The sequence below is a fragment of the Pipra filicauda genome, unplaced genomic scaffold (assembly GCF_003945595.2).
Source record: "Pipra filicauda isolate LSUMZ 115617 unplaced genomic scaffold, ASM394559v2 scaffold206_size1356665_pilon, whole genome shotgun sequence".
Classification (NCBI taxonomy): domain Eukaryota; kingdom Metazoa; phylum Chordata; class Aves; order Passeriformes; family Pipridae; genus Pipra; species Pipra filicauda.
Genome location: NW_024104317.1, coordinates 413,139 through 435,146, shown reverse-complemented (window position 1 = coordinate 435,146; position 22,008 = coordinate 413,139). Strand labels below are relative to the sequence as shown.

Here is a 22,008-nt window from a genome sequence, read left to right as displayed (position 1 = left end):
TGTTTCTGCCACTTTTCAAGTTTTGTACATTTTGGAAGATATTTTATTTCCTACTTTCAGGAAGAGATGATGAATATGGGCTTTTTTTCATCAGTCAAGTTATATTAACAGAAGCTGCTGATTTTGTAGTATCTGCTTGAAGGCAATGGAAAGGGTGAAGTGCCGAATTATTTTTGGAGTACTCTTCTAGCTGTTAGAATTGCTTTTTGAAGTAATGAAAGTTGGTCATTGAAGCTTTAAAAAATAACCTTTGCAGTGGATATTACTGGTCAAATATTAGTACTATTTTCTCTTTCTACGAGTATTGCTGTTATCCAGCTACTGAGTGGGTGGTAGAGAATGTGGAAAGAAAATGATTCTTGAAGAAAAACTACTTATAAAAGATTACTGGCACTTTAACAGATTGCTGCAAAGTGTACACTGTGCATTTTATGTAGTAATTTAAAAGAATGAAATATTGATGATTCAGCATTGTGTTAGCAACAAATTGTTCAGAGTTGGTATTTAATATGAAAGCACAGCCTGATCCTGAACCCCCCCTGGTTATGAAAAATCACTTAACACTTGATATTAGAGTAGAGCAGTTCATGCCAGTAATTAATGCAGTCTGCAGAGAACACTTGCTTTCTGCAGTCAGAGGATGATCTGCCAAACCTGGGCAGCCTTAGTTACATAACTACATTCTCTGGCTTTGGGTTGTGCTCATGTCCTGCTGCTTTGCCAGAGTTGTTCGGGTTTTTCGTTTGGTTTTTTTTCTACCAGTGTAACTGCAAGACAGGCTCTCCCTTACCTCACATGTGAATGTAATTGGGCAGACTGAGCCCCATGACTCAAATAACTGATTAATCTTTTATTAACATTTTTCTTGTCTTATCTTTTTTCCTTTTTTTTTGCTGTTGTCTGCTTTCATTGTTTACACCATGATTCTTTTATATAAGCCTTCCTATGCTTTGATTATGTATTCCTTTCCTTCTCTTCACCTGGTTTTTTTTACCAAGATGCTGTATTCGCTTTCCATACTTGCATAACACGACATTTCAATGAAGCCTGAGCTTTTTCACTGGAGATTGCCCTGGCACACTGTGCAGGCCTGGATGAGTTTGGTGTTCTGCCTGTACCTCTTGTTCCTGGGCTGTGTTTTGGTGCTTGGGCTGTTGCTCTTGGAACTACAATTGCCTTCAAATTTTTGTTCTCTTTTAATTATTGATACGTTAGGGATATCAGTAGTCCTCAAGGCATGAGGACTTCCAAAAAAAACAAACCACTTGTGCTGTTAGCAGTTTTCTGCTGCATCATCTTCATTCTTTGGCCACTGGGGTCAACATGTGGGAAAGCACACTTGGAGAGATGTGAATTCCTTTGTCTTGTCTTTTGTATTGTGTCTTCCCTTTTCTTATTTGGAGGACAATATAGGAAGCCAGACAACTGAGTTTCTAAGAATATAGTGTCCAGCATCTCTTTCCCTTGCCTTCATTTTCTTACTTAGCACTCTTAAATGCTGATTTATTTTTGTTTTAATCAAGATATTACTTGGCCAGTGTGTTTTCAACAAAGTTGGTGCCTCCAGGAAGAGAAAAACCGCAAACCCTTTTGCTTCTTCTTTTCTGCATTTTAGTAACTGGACAATGTCATGCTGGGTACTGATAGGCAAGTAGAATGGCTGGCATGAATGCAGCTGCTAAACCTCAAGCAATCTTGAACATCTCTGGAAAAGAAATGTTTGTGGTCTACAAAACCTGCCATTTAGCACACTGTGGCCAAAGAGGGTACTGATACAGAGGCTTCAGCACAAGACAGCCTCCATCCAAGTAATCCCTGCAGGCTAGAGAATGTGCCTCAGAGTTGCTCAGTATTAATGTATCTGTGAAAATTTCTCACAGGAGAAAAGGTTGTGATGTGCTGGTTTTGAATTATTTACCTTCATGTACATTCACAACGTGCTTATCTTCTTCTCTGCCTTTGCTCTTCAATTAAAAAACCTTGAGGTTCTTGGCCTCTCTAGAATAGAAGACAGGGGTGCATCTGCCCATATATATCAGTGGGACACAGTCCTTCAGCTTCAAAGGTGGAATACATACCTACTATTCACATGCACAAGTCTGGGAATGTTTGTATGACCAACACATTTCCAGTTTCCTGTCACTGGCCAGAAACCTTCTTGTCTTTGCATGTATGAATATTGCATTAATGGTATGTTATGCAGCTCTTGATTACATACATTCTGGGTAGAAGATGAGACATGGCAGCTCTTGGCGATTAGAGGAACATCTGTCAGTACCTATTTATCTCTTAATATTCATGCTATAAATAACTGGAAATATTTTTACTTAGATCTTTGTGTCTGTTTCTTTATTCTGTGTGTAAAAATTATGCTGACTCATAATTTAAATATTTACATTTGCTATAGGGAGGTGTAAAGTGAGAGGGAGAATAACCATGTTTTAATGCTGTGAACTGATGTGAACTCTCCGTGTTATCCAGTACAGTACAGCTGACCTAATCAAGCTGTGTTTCCTATGGGCTGGTGTTCTTCACTCTTATCATACTCAGCACCAGATATTCAGATCCACAGCACATTCCTAGAACAGATCCATGGGGCAAGAGACAGGTGGTGTGTGCTGTGGCTGACCCAAAGCTCAGCAAATGCTGGTTGTGTGTCCACTGTTGAGAAGACTCTGTGACCGCTGACTTGAGTCCACTTCTTCCTCTGTAAGGCTGGGCATAGAGGTGTCTGTATTTAGCTGTCAGTTTTCATGTAGATGATGGGAAAATAACTTTTGACCATTGCCTTTTTTAAAGAATTTTAGATTGGCTAGTAAAGATAAATATTCAACAGCCCAGTTAAATCAAGCTGGCTCTTCTTGGTGTGCTTTTTTAGAGAGAGGGGGAAGAAGTAATTCCAGAGCTTTTTTTGTTTTGAATATTGGAATAAAAATGTAATATAGAGATCATGCATCCTTGGCATTAAAAACTAAAAACTCTTGTTCATTTAACTGTCTTAAATTTAAAAAAAATATTTTATTTTAAACAGCGTGCGCTTTAGAGTTCTGGTTTAACAGTGCTGCTGTATTTCATGGAAATACAGCTCTTAAAATTATTAACACAAAGTAATTCTTGTTATTATGGTACAAAGAAATTTAATTTCTTTGAAAGTTTGCCCATTCACAACTTATGTAGTTTTCATCATAAACTTCTTATTCATTAGCTGTCAGCCCCCATGAAGCATTCAGAAAAGTAGAGGAATTTTAAAATTTTCTAGACGTAAACCTTGGAGAAGCTTTGAGGTGGCAAAATACAAAAATGTAGAAGCTTATGGGAGAAATAACCTTTCGTAGCTTCCTTATAATAGTCAGATGACTTTTGCCCTCTATTCAGTAATTTGTGCACTGCATTGATTATTTATGCCCAGCAAATTGACTGTCGTGTGGTGGTTCAATGGTGCTCTTTAAATAGAGTGAGAGAGCACACAACATGCAGTACAAGCTAAAGCAGCATGTAGGCTTTTTTCCTTTGACCATAATCTAGAAAAAAATCATATTTTTAGCTTCCTCAGGAAGCAATGTTTTAATTTATTTTCTCTCCATAGGTTTTTTTTTTTTTAATTTGGGTGGGGGTTTTTTGGTGGTTTTTATTTTTGCAAGAAGGACTATTTGTGTTGCTACTTTCATGACTTCTCATGGTGGTGGGATGGGAACGCTCAAACTCACTGATTTAACAAGGAACCCGAGAATGGAAATACATCAAAATCCTCACGTGCAGCCAAGGTCTTTCCGGCACCCGCAGCGGGCACTGGGCACTCCCGCACCCTTCAGTTCCTCCACCCTGCCAGTGTCTGCCAAACACAGAGGGAAATTTGTAAACCTACGTGATAGTGTAAAAAAGAGTCCTACAAAAAGCACAGCAAAAGTAAAAGCTGCCAGTGGTTGGGTGTCTGACGGCTCGTGTTCTAATTGCTCCTTAGGAAAGGTAGGTGCTGCACTACGTGTTGCAGATGAGCATCTTTGATGCAAACTGTGGAAAGTATGTTATGGTTTTTTTCTCACTGTAGTTTTGTCCCTCCTGTTTCTAGTGACTTTGTTACCTACTTTTCTTTTGTATTTTATTGTTGGAAATCAAAGTAGCAATAATTGAAATTGTACTTGCAAAGAATACTTGCTCTCAGTGTTTTCCAGTGAAGGTTGTTGCACTGTATACAATATTGGGTTTTACAGTAATTTCTTGCAAGTGAGGAAAGTTTGGTTTGCTTGACTTTTGTTCTCCAAAGTATATCTTTCAGTAGTTTACAAAGAGCAGCATTATAGAATTTTCTGGACTAATTTAGATTCTCCCTCACCCTCCTTTTTTAATCACTTCACATATTGTGCTCTTGTCCATAGATGTATGAATACTTAAATGGCATTAGTGATTACCTCTCAAGATACCAAATATATCTTGGTCTTACAGCTTTCAATAATTACAATGTTTTTCACCAGCTGTTCAATTTGGGTGGATTGACTTTGAGTTAAAAAACCCTGTAGGAATACCATATGTACATTTAATAAGTGCTGCATTTTTTGGGCTGTTTCAGGTTCCTTTATTATTTCCTTTTATTCTTTAATGTGGTGTCTGCTATTGGTAAATGTTGCTTTGTGTTTTAAAATATCTCAAACTTTAAGAATATGTTTATGGGGTTTTGGTACATTTTCAGGATTATTATTTTCTTTTGTAATTATGCTTCATTATATTTAAATATACGTATAATATTCATTATATTTAAAGATCACAAGAATGTCTTGGAACAACTAAGTTGCAAGAGATTCAATCTGCTGTTCAACTTGTAATTTTGATGCTAGTTGCCAGCAGTTTATATTTCTGACAGCTTGTTGACAACCAGTATGTGAACATCTCAAAATTTTCTGAGTCAATGTTTTGCTCAAAATGTTGTTTGTAGCCTTGTTTCCTTGCAGTTTAAATGTCACTAGGTTTCCTGGATATTAGTTTTATGAAAATTCCCAAGACCAAAATTCTGCTAGTCTGCAGATGTATGTAAAGAACTTAGAAAGGTAGATTGGATCTATTTTAGGCCCTTCCACCCAGCTGACTAAAAGGTTTTCTTTGATTTTTTTTTTTTCTTCTCAGTTTAGAAACCTTAATGTACCTCTGATTTTTCCCCTTTATCAAAGAGTTATATTATATTAACCTTGTTCAGTGCTATCAACTTCAGCCACCATTTCCCTGCCTTTTGCTCTGCTGTGTGTTGGTGAAGGGATTCTGTTGTGAGAGCAGCCCACAAAAAGCCCAAGTCTGTCCATTGGCATGAGCAGGTTTTTCCTTGGGCGTTGCTCTGGTGCTGCAAGGTGAGTGAGGGCCTTGGTGTGAACGAGCCCTCTGGCCGTGTCCAACTGCTCGGACTTCCTCGACATTAGCACAGTTCAGGGGACTGTTTGTCTTTGTTGGAGTTATAGACTCCAAATCCTTGTGCTAGTTCAGAATTTGTTTAAGCTGTTAAATGTGAATCTTGTTTGTTTTAAAATGTTTTTCTAGTTTTTCATTATTTTTGACTTTTTATTGGTGATTTTTAGCCCACAGAAGCTGTTCCTTCCTCTTCTCCCATTGTCCCTGTGATCCCTGTCCCACCAGTCCCTGCTGAGACCACTGTCATCCCATCCACCATACCACAGGTTTTTATTCCTGTTTGTTTGTTTGTTTTCTTTTTGTTTTGTTACATTTGTTCAACTTTCATTTATTTAAGTTATTTTGTTGCTTCTTTGAAATTTACCTTTTGGTGCTCTCACACACAGGTTTGAGATGAACTGTGAAATAGCTAAATTAGTAATACACTAGAATTTCATCCTAATTTTTGTTTGTTTTAAGGCAGCTTTTAGTCCACTTAAAATATCTATATTTTCGTATGGAAGTAATTAGTAAGTTGGGAAAGGCCTAAAGAAAAAACCAGCCAAAAGAATGGAAAGAAGCAATAGGACATTTTGTGTTCACGTAATAATTTTAGAGCCATGTCTTCCTTGCTAAAGTGTTACTGCTTGATTTATTTATAAAAAAAGTTGTCTCATCTCATAAATACTTAATACATGTTTTTCCTTGTTTTCACTTGCATGATGTTTCTCATGTTCTCCAGCCATTTATTGGTATCACTGTTATGGGGGGCATTTACAATACAAAAGGGATATTTATTCCTCCATTCCTAACATACTTGACTCCTAAAATGTGCTTCCCTTCTGGGCCTTCATCCTTTAGGCCCCATAATATCCACACACCCCCCAAAATAAAAACCAAACCTTGTCAAAACAAGTGAAGGCAGAAAACATGAGTTAATGTTAATATCTTGCATGTAATTTGGAATATGTGACCACAGCATGGCAGTATTTTTTTTTCTTAAGTTTTGCTTTCAAGCTACTTGGCTAAACAGTTGTTAATTAATTTTTGCATAATCTACAGTTAGCTAAAGTTTTTACAGTTGACTGTTTTATGGTGCAATTTCTAGTGGATGTGTGTTTACACGAATCTGCCAGCTCTAGTTCTTCTAACAGGGAGACCAGGGATTTGATTAGTTTGAGAAATATTCCCTTCCTGGGGAGGGATTGTGCCCACATCAGGATTTGAGGGGAACAGGCTGGTGCAACCATGTCCAGACAGTACCTTTGGAGTGGCTGGCACAAAGCTTTTCTTGTTCATGTTGGGGAATGATGGGAAATGGCTGCTTTGTGATGGAGAATCCAGATAAACGCAGAAGGAGTGTTAGGAACAATCATTTAACTTGCAGAAGAGGTTTTGCATTGGTTGGCTGGTTTATGTCTCAAACATACTGTTCACATAGAAACTTCACCTGCTAACAACAATTTGCTTTTAGCTAGTTATCCTTTTTATTTTTTAATAGACAAAATAAAAACACCTGCCTGCCTCAAAAAAAGAAAAAAAATAATGGTAAACCAGCTTGGACTGGCACTGTGTTTTTTGAATATAATTGGATATTACAGAATTCTAATATTAAATAAAAATACATTCCAAAATGGAGTGAAAAGAGTGTGATCAAACTAATTGATTCTTGTTTTGTTTACAGTGAAAATATAAGAACCATAAATGTAGTTTAACTATATTTATGGTAACCATAACAAATTATAGTGATGCATAATTGATTGGGCGTTTAGTATGGGATCTTATTTTTAATTTACTCTTCTTTTAATAGAACTTGCACTTGAGTAAGAAGCAGCAATGGGAATAATAACTTAATGGCAGAAAATGGTGGTGAGGCATAGAATTGTTTTGACAGAGATTTTTATCATGACAGCAGTAACTAGTGTTTAATTTCTGTACTGCATGAAGTGTGCCCATGCTTCTACTGAGAAGCATGGTGAAGCTCGGTGAGAAAGGTGTTTAATGGCATTTTGACAGTCATAATTGTCATCCTTTTTGTTTCCTTTTACTTTTAATAGTCTACTCTGTTAACTTGTGTAGATACCACCTGATTTTATTACTTATTAAATGACACAGGCTTAATTTCTGACACAGCAACCTGACAGCAGATTGATGACTCCTGTCTAATGATGGTAGATTATTTTGAAAGGCACTTCTGAGTCATCACTTTGTAGCATTTGGGAGCTTTTAAAAATCATTAATTCTTCAGAATTATGTTGCTGTGATAGTAATGAAACAAGAATTCAGTATATGAATAGGTTAATGCAGTTGCCATGTTTTTGTAGGTCTTAATTTTATCTTTCGATGAGTTTAATACTAGCTTCTGTTGCAGCCTTTTAAACTATCCCTAAATTTGTTTCCATGCACACATGCGTATGTAGAAGATTAAAAAAATAATGTCTTAAATTCAAAGATAATGTATTTTTATACATATAAAAAAATCTCAGCTTCATTAAAGCAATAAGAAGATTAACTTTGTTCTGTGCCACTGAACTTCATATATCAACAGTATTTGGAGTCTAGAGTATATCTGCACACTTTTTTTGTTTGATTTGTTTATATTCCCAGAGCAGGCTAGATGCTGCCTATTTTAAAGGCAGATAATTGATGCATAAATAGGAAATCTGTTTATTTGGAAATAATTTCCAAATAATTTGGAAATTATTTCCAAGAAATGCCTTCAGTTTGTATGGATTTTCTTTCAGCTGAAACTACATTTTTCAGAGAAAAATTCTCAGTAATATGAGAGTGTTAACTTACTCTACTAGTTCCTAGCTTGCAAAAATGCTAATTCTCTTTCACATTTCAATAGCAATAATCCCTGACTGCTTATGGCTTGTTAGTAATAATTCTCTGGTGGTAGATCAATGGCTGCTATGGATTTGCTTTTGCAAGTCAGTTTTGTAGGTTCTTTCTTGCCTAAGTTGCATTTCTGCAAGGTTCCATTTTGCAGTTTGTGGGTTGGGGGAAGAAATCTTCCTGATAGGAAGAAAGAGGAATCAACTCTGCCAAAAATTGGTTTTAAGATACTAAGTGGTAAAGCAACCTCTGCAAATCGTACCACAGGTATTAGGGTTACTGACATAATGTCAAGTGGTAGCATGACTCAGGGTTTTTTTTGAAAAACAAGATAATAAGTGACAGAACTTGGATATAAAGTATGATCTCAGACCTCTAAGATTGTGTTTCTGCGTCAGGAAAGCAATTTGTTCAAGGTAGAAACAAGTGTTTCAGAAGGTTAATGTTGAGATTCTCAGGCTGAGGCTACCTTTTAACAGAACTTTGAGAAGCCAGCAAATTAAATTTTTGTGCAGTTATCATTGATATTGCATTTTCTTACACTGTGTACTTTGTTCTTTATCCTTTTATTAAAGGCAAATCCCCCTCCAGTGCTGGTGAATACAGATTCTTTGGAGACTTCAACATACGTAAGCCTACACTTCCTATCAATTATAACTTTAGATCATGTTTTATGTATGTAGTTGTGGTGCTTGATTTTGTCATCTGTCCTGATGGTAATTTGAAGTCCTTAAATAGCTGTTTCATTAAAAAATTATTGTAGATTGCAAGTGGAAGTTTTTCTGTGAGTACCAGTGTGTGACAGTTCAAAACATAATTGTTTGAGGTTCTGGAGGTTCAGTGTTCAGAGAACAATCTGTTTCTTCTACTGTGCAGGCAAATGCTTTAATATTTAATGTGCCATTTCCGTTGCACTTCTCATAAAAACCATTTCTCCATGCAGTGGCTGTACTGAAGATTTTAGTCCTCTAAACTTTCATAAAAATGGGTTGGTTCTGTTCAAAATGTTAAGGTAATAAGTGTAGTTATGTGGAGCCTAAGATTTTTGTTTGTCAGGCATAATTACAGCATTTGTATAGAACACCCTTCATTCACAGAAAGCCTCTGCAAATAAAGCTTAGCTTAGTGGATCTGAGGTCCCTTTAAAACTTGGAAAAGGTAGACTAGGGCAGTGACTTGTATCATTTGATATATCCTTGCTCCTCTCTCTGCTAATGTTTGATTTGGTAGATAAATAAATTCAAAGTTAATATAAAAAAAAGAGGGCAACTATAGAGCTGAGCTAAAGTGGAAGATAAAAACAGTGGAGGGTTTTTTTTTGCTCCTGTTTATCTAGGTGATAGTATAAAAATGGATTATGGGTTTTTTTTACATGGAAATAGGAGACTGCTTAAATATATTAAAATTGGCTTTGTTTTGCCTAATGACAGTGAGTAGGGAAATGATTAATTATCCTTGTTATTTATTTAATAAAAAAGAAAAAAAAAAGCACTGCATGCTGCTCAGTCATCATGAACTATTGTCCTAGTAGTGTAATGCTGGATGACAGGTTCAGTTAGCACATGTTGTCATTCCTGTAGGTAGGAGCTCAAGGACTAAACTGGCATAAAAACTCCTTGATCTCAGTGGCTTCTTTTGTGGTGGTGTCATAATAGATACAGTTTCACGTATTCAGAAGGTCAAGACCTCTTCCCTTTTTAATGGAGAAATATCATGTGTTAAAACCACAGTATCTGTTCCACTGAGCAAACTATTAAGGACATAGTCATTTTTGAGGTACTGTTGATACTCTGTTACGTCTGGAATGGATATGGGTTCTATTGTGTTAGGGGGAGATAAAATTAGAGGATGAGGGATAAATGAGGCTGATATTAGACAGTCTGTAAAAGTTGTGGCATCACCAGCTTTTGGAGCTTTTAAATATCTTAAATAAATATGAAAGGAATGAAGTAGCTTCATCTTAATTTTGTTTGTATTGAATTAAGTTCCCTTTTTTAATTCTCTGCTAGAAAACTGTCAGATTTTAAAATGTTTTTTCTGTACGTATGTTTTATATTTTTATAAAACCTTTAATAGTGTGTTAAAGCACAGAAGACTATCAGATACAGAATATCTTAGAGATAAGGTACTTTGTAAATATAATATAAATGTTATTTCTTATCTTGTTAAATATTTCATCTGAGAAGGCTATAAATAGGGAATTGCCTGTAGCTGCATGGTGTATATGCTGCTGTAGGTAACTGTGGAGGAAAGAATTTGAGTTCCAAGATATCTTAGTAACTGGAAAAAAGAAACCTTACTCTTACATATTAAATATGGTTAAGAATTTGATATTTAATTGATTTTGCTTAGTTTTGATTTTTTGTTGCTTCTGGTATTTGATTCCGTCCTAGTTCTGTAGGCAGTAAAGAATGTGGGTATCCTTTCTAATTTGAGGATGATAAGGCTTCTTCCTAGGATTTGGGTTTTTCATCTAGCTTTATAAAATAGTCTTCTAAACTCTTCTTCTCTTTTCGTCCCTGTTTTAATTTATTGATCTTTAGTTTATATGTAGCATGTAGTAATATAACCAGTTGTTAAAAGTTGCTTTAGAAGGGTTTTATCCGTTTCTCATAAGAAATGGTATAAAGCATCAGTTTTTGATTTTCCTCTGCTCTGTGTGGAACAGTTGGAAAACGCTCCTCTATTCTTCCTTACAATTTCTTCTCTACCCCATATCCTCTTTCTTTTTTTCTGATTTTCAAATTTCTGTATAGCCTGAGGAACATCTGAGGATTTCAAGAGCATGTTTTTCTTTCTGGCAATCAGAAGCAGAGGACCTCTGCCCTACAATATCTGTGTAGAGCAGTCTGCTCTCTGAAATAACAACTTTTAAACTCATACAAAAAGAGTGTCTGATTCATATATACAGAGTGGTGTGAAAAATCACATGTCCCCTCTGTGCTCAGTGGTCACTGTGAATCAACTGAGATTTGATGGGAGTGAACTGCCAGCCAAGCAAACTGTGTCATGGAAAGCGTAAAATTCTCTGTAAGTCTCACTTTTCTTTCTTTCTTTCTAGGTCAATGGCACGGATGCAGATTATGAGTATGAAGAAATTACTCTTGAAAGGGTAACATGCTAAATATCTTCCTGTACTCTGAAGTGTGGTTTGTGATACTTTAATATGAAAAATTAACCTCTTGATACTGCTAACAGCAATCCAAACCAATTCTTACTCTCTTTTTTTAAATTTAGATAGATTATTTAACCTAAAGAAAAAAAAAGTAAATCTAGTTGCTAGAGCAGGAATAAAAGTTTTTATTAGTATCTGTGACCATTAAGAGTAAAATAGGAGAATAATCTCCCTAAGACATACTACCTTTAATGTTATTATTAGAGAGTAATAAACACAGATTCTGATTTCATCTCCTGTATTGCTATTTATGATAAGCTTTTGCTTATACTATTCAGTTTTATATTGAGATTACAAGGGACACCTTGTCACACTCATTTCTTTCTTAGGTTTTCTATGTTGAGATCTAGCTCAGTTCCCTTGAGCTGCACTGTTAATAAAAAGACAGAAAGAAATGGTTGTATCTGATTCCTGTGCAGTTCTGGTGGTTACTGAGAGGGTGAAGAGGTCTTGCAGTTGATAGTAAAGGCAGGCAACCTCTGAAGAGAAGAATGTCAGTCTGAATCTCTGCATCTGTGAGGATACATTAGAGATGGGACACAAGTAATTTGAGGACAATTTAATGAGGAGCAAATATTTGTATGAATAATCTCAGATATCTAGCAAATTGGAGAGGGAAGATTTTATGTAGTTTATCAAGTTCAGTGAGAAGGCTGTGGGATTGGAACTATACTATACTCTGACTTCTGTTCTCCTTACATATATGTAAGACATAATTATATTATTTTCATAAAAATAAGTTACATATGTACTATATTCCTTAAACTGTCTTTTAATATTTTTGTTATCAGTAAAAATTATGTAGATTTGGTTCTATAGTGAATCAAATAGATACACTAGAATATCTTTTTCCTAAAAAAGAAGTGTGTAAATTTTTTTCTCCTCTATCTTTAGGGAAATTCAGGACTTGGCTTTAGCATTGCAGGTGGTACAGACAACCCACATATTGGGGATGATGCAAGTATTTTCATTACAAAAATTATCGCCGGGGGTGCAGCTGCACAGGATGGAAGATTACGGTATGATGACTTTTTGTTGGGTTGCTAAGTGTTATTATTGTATTTTAAACAGTGGATAGAACATTTTCTGTTACTTTTAATAGTTTCATCATGCTATGTTAGATGTTAAATAACTTTTCCTTATTGGAAGTGTTTTGTAAATAATGAAAAATGTTTGACTGGACCAATTACTGCCCCCAAACCAGTAAAATCTGCAGTTAAGGGCAATGAAGTTTTTCTGTTCTGTGGTATAAATGTATCATGCCATATGTTCCATAGTCCTTAATTCAAGGAAAAGCTTAGACATGTAGAATAGGTAACTCTTGGTTATCCATGTGCAGATTTTCTGATCTTTAAGGTAGTGAAGTTTAATAACAACCCTCTTTTATGCTTGGTAATAATTTGGTGTCTGAATTTTTCAGAGATACCCACCCACATTGATTGTAGGACCATCATTTTTCTCTTGTGTTGTCAAGAAGTTGCGCCATTATTTCGGGTGCAAATGCCTGATGTATTACAGGTTTTAGTTCTAATAAGCTTATTTTAAGGCTTCATTTGAGCTTGTTGGCCACTGTCAGAGGTACATCTGGCAGAATGTGGCGACAGGTGGGTCAGGCACTGCACTTACTGTAATGAGAGCTCAGTGTTACTGCACTGACATGTTAAATGGACTGGAAGGCCGGCACTTAAACTGCTTGTGAAAAGGAGGAATCAAGATTGACTTGTCATGTCATGGCTTAGAACTAGTGTGTGCTCACTGTGTGCCTCCTATGTTCTGAATTTTTAAGTTCTTTCTTATAGCCCTAAACCAAAGATAGTTTGTTCAAAACACTGTTTAAATGAAGCACATGTAAGATGGTGCCCTCTTCGACTGGTAATTAAATATTCCCGTTAAATGTTTTCTAGTGATCCTTGATTTATTTTTAAGCACTAATAATTAATTTTAGAGCATTGTCTTGAATCAGTAGAATTCTAGAGATAAATGTATGTATTTTATTGGGTCAACATGTATGTTAATGTTTTATAGATAAAGTAGTAGGCTCCTGCTCTGCTATAACACAACAGCTGACCGTGCCTGTTGCTGTGTGTAGGGTTAATGATTGTATTCTGCGAGTGAACGAGGTGGATGTGCGGGATGTGACACACAGCAAAGCCGTGGAAGCGTTGAAAGAAGCGGGGTCAATTGTGCGATTGTATGTCAAGAGAAGAAAACCAGTCACAGAAAAAATAGTGGAAATCAAACTTGTAAAAGGCCCCAAGGGTACGCTGGAAGTATAAAGTTTCTGTTTCACAAGAATTACGGAGTTGTAACTGTTCTTTTAGAATGCATAGTTTTCTTTCAAATGATAAAAGTGTGTTTCTGGTGGTATCTAGTAATTTTTAAGTACATTATAAAGTGGAGTAAAATTCTTCACTGAATTACCTAGGAAGAAGGATCCTTGAGAGATTAAAAATAAATTGAGGAAAGTATTGGTTTCTATATGGGTAATTGTCAGACAGTTTTCTATAAATATCAGTGGTGATGCTATACCTCTGCTGTTGTGCATCCTTCACAAGGCATGAATTAAAGAGTTAGCTTTTGGTTTTGAGAACTTGTGTAGATGTTATGAACTTTCTGGAACTTTCTAGAAATTTATGGAGTTCTCTTGAAAAGTCATCCAGTATTGCTTCAGCCAGACCCTAATATTACATATATATTTATATGTAATATAAGCATTATTTATGTAATAATTTGAATTTGATTAATGCAAAAAAGGTTTCTTGAGTAATGATTTTGTCTTCAAGCAGGTCTTGGTTTCAGTATTGCTGGTGGTGTAGGAAATCAGCATATACCTGGGGACAACAGCATTTATGTAACCAAAATCATTGAAGGTGGGGCAGCACATAAAGATGGCAAACTTCAGATTGGAGACAAACTTTTAGCTGTAAGTAAGAACTTCTTTTTTTCTCTTTTTTTAATGGTCATTCAGTTTTAGGCTTAATTGGGGCATGATTCAGTTTGTGGTTCAGCTGCCTGCCAGTGGAGTGTAGTTTCATAGAAATGGGTAAAAAAATGTCTTTTTGCCAGGAAATCAGTGATAAAATTAAATCTGCATCATTCGGCACCATCTCATCAGGAAATCTGAAATCTCTTCTTCAGCCCAGTGTTCTGTACAAAACCTGTATTAATCAGAATGTTTATTTCTGATGCCTGCTGTTATTTTTCTGGGATCTGAGTGACAAAATTGTAAACAAACATCCAGTGGGATTGTTTCTCTTATCAAAGAAGAATGGAAAGGAACTCCATGTACTGATAGCTGGACAGCCTGTAGCCAGCCTATGGTGAAACTGCTGCTTATATTGCATTTCAGTGTTTCTAATGATTTTGAATGGCTTATTTTTTTAAGCTTAAAATACTGCAAAGTTGAATTTTTCTATGCATAAAGTAAAAATAACTTTCATCTTTCTTAAATCCCATCCACAAATTTAGTCATCCAGATAGAAAAATGAGAGCCAGGAACTCCATTTAGTAAGATTCTGTATGAGATAGTAATTGTTAAACATTTGGGTTTTTTTTAATGCAAGTGCTGGTGTTTCACCTTAATAGCAATGTCTTGAGAAATTTATTGCCTGTAGTTAAACTAAGTTGTTGTTGTTTGGCATGTAATTCAATCACATCAGGACCTTCTCCAGGTTTGACCCCTGCTTTCGACCTCTTGCAAGAATATGTTGTCCCTTTATAATGTCTGGAACTTAATTATGTCGTGACAAGATGATGTAGAATTTATTCTCACTAGAACACACTTTCTTCTCTGTAATGCTTGCAGTAACACACTGTCAGTGCTGTGACTGTGCACACTTAGACATTTTGAGTGTCCTGCTTGTCCCTTTAGCTCTCCAAAGTCACGTGAGCCTTCTTGATGATGTTAGTCAATACAGTTTATTATTATCTTTTAAAGGAATACTTGTCAGTCTTATATTTCATGAAGCATGTGTTATATAATTTTATATAGTCATTTATGTCTGTGGCACACGAATCCTAATAAAGACTCTCAATTCCGGGGTTCTCCAACAGCTTTCAGTGAGTGTCCTATGAAAATGTTACATTTCTCTCTGTTGAGAATTTGTTTTTCTCTTTAGGTGAACAGTGTCTGTTTAGAAGAAGTTACTCATGAAGAAGCAGTGACTGCCTTAAAAAACACATCTGACTTTGTTTATCTGAAAGTTGCAAAACCCACCAGCATGTTCATGAATGACAGTTATGCCCCTCCTGACATCACAAACTGTAAGTTCAGCTTATCTTTGTGATTTAATTGTTTTTCCCTTTAAGGCTTTAACATCCCATTTTTAGTATTTTAACTGTTTCGAGCTTTTAAAAACTATACACGGCAGAAATCTGATATAAGAAAGTTGATTAATTAGGAAAATTATATGCTGAACAGAACAGCATCCCATAGCTTCTGTACTGAAAGACAGCAACAGCTGGGGCTCCAGGTGTGCTTCCATGGCTGGCATGGGCCAGTCCTGGAGACTCAGTGTTGCTCAGCACTGGCTGGTATGAGCAGAACACGTGTCCTCGTGCTCTTGGAGGCTGTGGAGAGTAACAAACAATGCACTGCGAGGATGTTCAGTGTCCTGTAAACTGAGCAAAAGACAATACTGTTTCTGCTAGAGGTTAATGATGTTCTGACTTCTTTTTTCCCGTTTTCCTGCTTTTTCATGAGCCTGCACATACTTGAATAAACTGAAATGGGAGGAGGAGGAGTTCTTCACTTCAGTGCTTGCCTGCAAACATGTTGAGAAATTTCATGTTAACTTGAAATCTTACTTCATTTTTGACATAATTGTTGATAATTCAAATGGAAAACCAGTGAATGCTGTATTAAAAAGTAGTTATAAGAATTTCTTGTTGACCTAAGGGTACTACTGACAAGAGTGTTTTCAAAGTCAAACATGCAAATCCAGAAAGTTCAGGATTGAACTACAATATAAAGAAAAATTTGAGTTCAATATATTGTCTCTTCAAGAGGGATATTACTATTTAGTGGTTGGAGAAAGAAATGAAAATAATATAACTGTGTCTTCCCAAGACTAAATAGATTGACTTTTCTAGATGACTGATTTTACTCATCTTGTCATATAAAATGGTTCTAGGGGAGAGTTATTTTAGGTATTTTTTGTTTCCTGCTGTTAGATTTGTGTAAGCAGTGATAAGTAGCACTGATCTGTTTAGATACTGCTTCATATGAAAAAAGGAGCACTTCTGGACGAAAAGGTGTAGTTGAAAACAATATGTAAAGAAGAACAAACAAAAGTGCAGCACAACAGAGGACTGAAGGACCTTATAAGCCCATCATTTGTTGTCAATAGCTACAGTATCTTAAAATCCATTTGTAAGCTTATTGAATTATACTTCGGAGCTAATTAGGTTTTATCTTCATTGTCTTATTAGAAGGATGCTCTCGAAGGCTCCATTCTTTGACATAAAACTATATTCAGCCTTCCCTTATTCTTCCCCAGCTTTCTATTCATATATAGGGTTACAGAGCAGCCATTTTCCCTCATGGTGTTGGGTTTGTCCAATAACCTTTCCCACTGTTGCCTTGAAAAGCGGACTTACCTTTTCTCTCTCCAAAGTAACTGACCTCTTCATATGTTTCACTTCTAATTCAGATTTTCTGGGACAGAGGAAACCTGATTTGTACATAGTGTTCCTGGTAGTGTAGTGGTAATGGAGTGACACTGCTCTGGATTGTGGTGTGACCAACATCAAAGTATCTCATCTGTTACTACTGTATCTTGACTCAATCACTGGAATATTTACTGTATGTAAATACATACATACTGTATGTATGAATCTTTTGTGGGGGCAAGAGGAAAACCTGAAGAAAGTTTGAGGGAAGGAAGGTAGTGAAGGAGCTGATTCCTGATAATTTGCCCGATATTAATGAGTCAATGATATTGGCAAGACGTCCGTGCTGTTGGTGCTCTGTCATTCAGAGAATTAATTTCTTTCAAATGGTGGATGAGCTGGAGACTCAGTTTGTTGAAGTTAATTGCATCATAACATAAAGCCGTGAAAGAGACTGTCATTTCTCAGTAAACATGACAGTCTCACATCCAGTACCTGGGGATAAATGACCTGGCCACACATATAGGCCCCTTTTGTCCTATTACTGTCCTCTGTCCTGAGTTTCTCTTCATCTGTTTGCTCTCCCTGTGTGATTTGAGAGAGCCATTGGCATTCTGTGCAGGTCAATTCCTATCCTTTGTGGGAAGTGGCACTTCTGTCCTTTTACTGAGAAGTGAAAAGCCAATCTCCTGACCTTGTCACGGTTCTCAAGCTCTAGCAGCTGCTTATGGGAATCTTTCTCCTCCTACTCAAGCATTCTGAAAAAAATCACAGAAGTTTTCTCAAGTTCCAGCTGTCTTATCTATCTGTCTTTTGTCCTTTAGTGACCCTTAACAAGGTTTTTGGGCTAAAATGCTGTTGGTACTTTTGAGTAGACTTTCTGAATTTCATTTCATTTAGCTACAGTTTCAACCTTTGAGTTCTCTGAAAACACTCTTGTTTTTCACTCTGTGGTAGACTTTTGTCAACAGTTAACCAAAGAACATTCTTCTGCAAAGTGCTGGGTCCTTTAATGAAACTTCAGTCTGTTTTTTTTCCTTACAGCAGGAAAGACCTTTGTACCCAAGGCTCCAGAAGCCTGTGTGTCTCTGTTGATCAAAGTGGAGCTGGCTGTTACTACAGCTGGTGTAGAGACTGCTGGAATTTTGCACACAAAGGAGACCCAAAGGTCCTGCCTGAAGTGTTTAATGACTTAATTCAAGAAATCAGTTTAGTCTTTTCCTCAGTCTTTCACTTATAAGAAACAACTGTGTATGACTAAGATGCTAGATGCTATTTTTCTAATACAGGGCAGATCAAAAGCTTTTTCAGCTCAAAATCTGCATGTTTACAATGGAACTATCAAAGGGAGACACCAAGCTCAAAGGCTGTTGCTTCTTTATAACTTTGCAACTAGAAAGCCTCTGCTTTCTGCAAGAAACTGTCAATTAAATAGAACTCTTACAAAAAATGCTGGGTTCTTTATGCAGTGTTTTATGTTGCATTTAGCAGAGCAGTACAGGGCTCAGGAGCTTTAGGCTGGGGACTTTAATATTTACGAGATGGCAAATATTAAAGAGGTATTTTTTAGAATCACCTGGATTGTGAGTTTTGAAATAGTTACCGGTCTTTTTTCTTCACCTACTCACCTACAGCTGTTTTGAGACATGTATTTTCAATCCTTCCTATTTCTGTCCATCAGAATCCTTTTATCCAGGTTCTTAGCAGTTCAGACCTACCATAAGGGAGAAGTAAGATGTGCACAGAAGCTACCTATGGACATGTCTATTACAAATGATGTTAAGGTAGAAACTCTACTACTTGAGATTGTGTGTAAACTGCTCATGTCCAGAACCCCCTTGGGAGGGTTTTTTGTTTGCTTATTTTATTTCTGTGGTTTTTTGGAATACTCGTTTTACTGGAAACATCTAAAAGCACAGTGCACAGTACTTGGTATCTGTACTGTCTGCAGAACATGCAGGAGATTGCTCACTGTGCTAACTTGTGTGACCATGGTAGTTAATACAGAAATCCACAAAACACCAAGTTCAGAATTTGATTGTCTTAAAGACTTTCTCTCTGGAACTGGTCTTGTTTAGTTATAGGGCTGCCTCACTTGCCCTGGTGATGGAGATTTAAAATGCAGAGCTAAAGATACTGGAGAACTGTTTGAGAACCAGGTTCACGAATTTCAGTGTCTAGGTTTTGTGCAAAATCTTTTTTCTTTTGTGACTCCTGTAGTAAGTGTACCAAACCAGCCACCTTGTCAGATGGTCTGATGGCTCAAAAAAAGGGACCAAGTAAGTTAGCATCCATATAGATAATTAAATCATTTGATATTTAATATTTCTTTGGAGTTAGTGTCTTTGAACCAAGGGACACTTAATCAAGAAGTTTCTGAGATTCTGATTTATGGCAGTACTTACTGGGAAGAGTTAGAGTCATTGTGCCAACACTGTGCACCTGGGGCTGAAAATTGCCCTCCATCATCTGATATTTATCAGAGTGAGCAAACGGCCTCTGGCTGCCCCGGGGGGAAAGTTAATGCTGAAAAATCTTGTTAAAGAAGAGTTGGGGCTGTCTGAGACCAGAGATTCAGAAGGAAATGAATGTGAAAAAAATAGCTGATGGTTATGTGCTGTAGCTCCAGAGACTGGGATGTGTATAGGCGATGAAAGCTTGGCCACAGTCCTTGAGAGTCTGGAATAGTTGATGGCTGTTCCAGTTTCTATTGCTTCAGTGAGACTTTTCTTTTAACCCTTGAAGTGTGTGGATTGCTACTGTAAACAGTTACCTTACGGTGATCTGCATTTGCTGACTCAAGAAGAATGCAGTTATGAAAGATTGTTCTTTCTGAGCACACTGCCATTTGAGTGCTGTTCTCCAGTCTAGGAGAGACTGAAAGATGAGAACTTCCATTATGGAAAACATGGAAATGCAACAGCCCCCCCTGTTATGTTCATTGTATGCAGAGGAACAACAGCAGTGTAGGTGGGATGGTCCTGTGGCCCAATGTCACACAGCTGGCTGACAGCTCAGCTGATGTGTGTGTGATAATCAAGCTATTAGCCTGTGAGTAGGAGTGTAAATTGCCTCATTAATCTATATATAAATGTTGGTCATTAAATGGCTTCTGGAACAAATGTCCAGTGATTTGTTCATATAAATGCTTTTAAAGTTATTTCAGTTACTAATAAGGTGGAGAACTTGCTATTTAAAACACCTGCACTACCTGTGCGGTGCATGTAGTAGAATATCAGAGTCAGAAAAATGGCTACATGGTTTTTGAGAGAGAGGACTTGCTTCCTATACAGGCCTCCTTTGAATATATTATTCATGATGCATTTTTGACTTCCAGTCAGTTTTAAAGTTTGTTTCCTTTGTGTGTGTGTGTGTGTGCATTGGTACAGTATTTCTACCCTGCATTGAGAAATAAAATACTGCAAGGTAGGGAATAATTGATTTCCTCACTAGTCATGAATGCCTTTATAATTTCTTAAATGGCATAAGTACAGGAAGAGAAGAATATGTAATAACAGTAAATGACAATAAAGTTTTAATTTTATTTCCCATTTTAGAGATTGTACTTGTGTTCAGCGACCTCAGTTTACACATAATAGGAAAATGAATAGGAAATCTTCCATTTTTTTCTTTTTGTCTAGAACTGTGTTATGTGAAGGAGAAGGGTGGATTTGGAAATGAAATTTCTTCTTAAGAATCTGACTTTTCCTGTCAAAGCAAGTTCATTTTATGAATACAATTTTCTGTTCTTTCGAAAGACAGTTCCTTTATTGGTTACGTCAGTAATAATTACCTGGAAATAGAACTTGAGACCTCATTTAGGATTCAGGAAGTGATGGATTGCTTTTTATTTCTGTCATGCTCCTCATGAATATTCTTCAGTTATAGTCTCCAGCTAAAACAGTTTTAGGAAAGGTGCAGGCATGGTTTTTTTTTTCCCCACAGGAAGTCTATGGAAGCCCCTTTATGCCTTGTGGGTTTGCTTTCATAGCACTGAGAACCCCAGCCCTGAGAAAGCACCTGACTGCTCTAAGCAAGTAGCATATGTAGAACTTAATAAAGGATATATCCAGTGCTGTTATGGAACAGTCCACAGGTCTGAAATAATAAACTGTTATATTGCTTGATAGCTGAGTTTTAGTTACATGGCGAAAGGATAAAAACTTTAACAATAAGATCGTGTAGTAGGTGGTACATATGTTTCTGAACATGATGCAGTTAAAAGCTTTAGGAAAACAATCAAATGAAAAGTACTGTAAGTCAATAAATATAGAATTTGTTAGAAAAATCTAATTACTTCCTATAAAATATGCATTGTTATAGCTGCCATTGACTTGTTAAAAGCAATTGTAAATTCATTTTGTGAAATGAGATAATTTAGTGCCTGAACAGAATGTACGGAGCTACAATACTGAACAACAGTTGTTCAGGTTTTTTTAATCAAAACCCATTTTTCACTAATTGGAAAAAAGGTCATAAAGTCTTGCCTTCCATTTTTTTGTGCTTTAGCTTTAAAATTTTCTGAGAAAAAACAAAATAACTTTATTTATATGCAGTTTTGCTTTAAACAAAGAGAATGTACAGTGACATGGATGTTGAGGAATACATGTAAATAATATTGTCATATTAAAATACTTTTAGTTTTTTCATGGAAAAGTAAATATTTCCAGTGTTAACAAAAAAAGCCAAGTTTTGAAACTGACAGTTAGGTGTCCAAATCTCTTAGCAGTGCACAGAAACTACACGGTGTGCTGGGACAGACAGAAAGAATTAAGTTAGAGGGATCTATAAAATCCTTGTAGGGAGCAGAAGGATGAAGGTGCAATGTACATGTGTTACAGCTGTTCTAAAAATTGGTTTTAGAGTTTTGTGTGTTGAACAACTTATTTTTAGGGAATTCTCAAATATGAATGCTTTTTTGATAATTTGGTTTTAGCAAAAGCATCATTCTCTTTGCTGTGGACCTCATGAAACCAGTGTGAGGGGGTTTCTTTCTGTCTGTGGTGTAGAAG

At 36.4% G+C, this 22,008-nt stretch overlaps 1 protein-coding gene across 23 annotated transcripts in view; it reads left to right on the top strand.

Annotated features, from left to right (window-relative positions):
- Positions 1–22,008, top strand: part of DLG1 (discs large MAGUK scaffold protein 1) — a 143,655-nt gene that overhangs the window by 80,467 nt on the left and 41,180 nt on the right. For 14 of the 23 annotated variants that reach the window (XM_039380896.1, XM_027738092.2, XM_027738094.2 and 11 more), the window contains 7 exons: positions 5,562–5,660; positions 8,787–8,840; positions 11,273–11,323; positions 12,281–12,405; positions 13,476–13,645; positions 14,173–14,309; positions 15,505–15,649. In XM_039380896.1, the coding sequence (XP_039236830.1) occupies positions 5,562–5,660; positions 8,787–8,840; positions 11,273–11,323; positions 12,281–12,405; positions 13,476–13,645; positions 14,173–14,309; positions 15,505–15,649 (781 nt within the window). The remainder of the gene's footprint in view (positions 1–5,561; positions 5,661–8,786; positions 8,841–11,272; positions 11,324–12,280; positions 12,406–13,475; positions 13,646–14,172; positions 14,310–15,504; positions 15,650–22,008) is intronic. The other 9 variants (XM_027738111.2, XM_027738108.2, XM_039380897.1 and 6 more) reach the window with 1 other exon arrangement.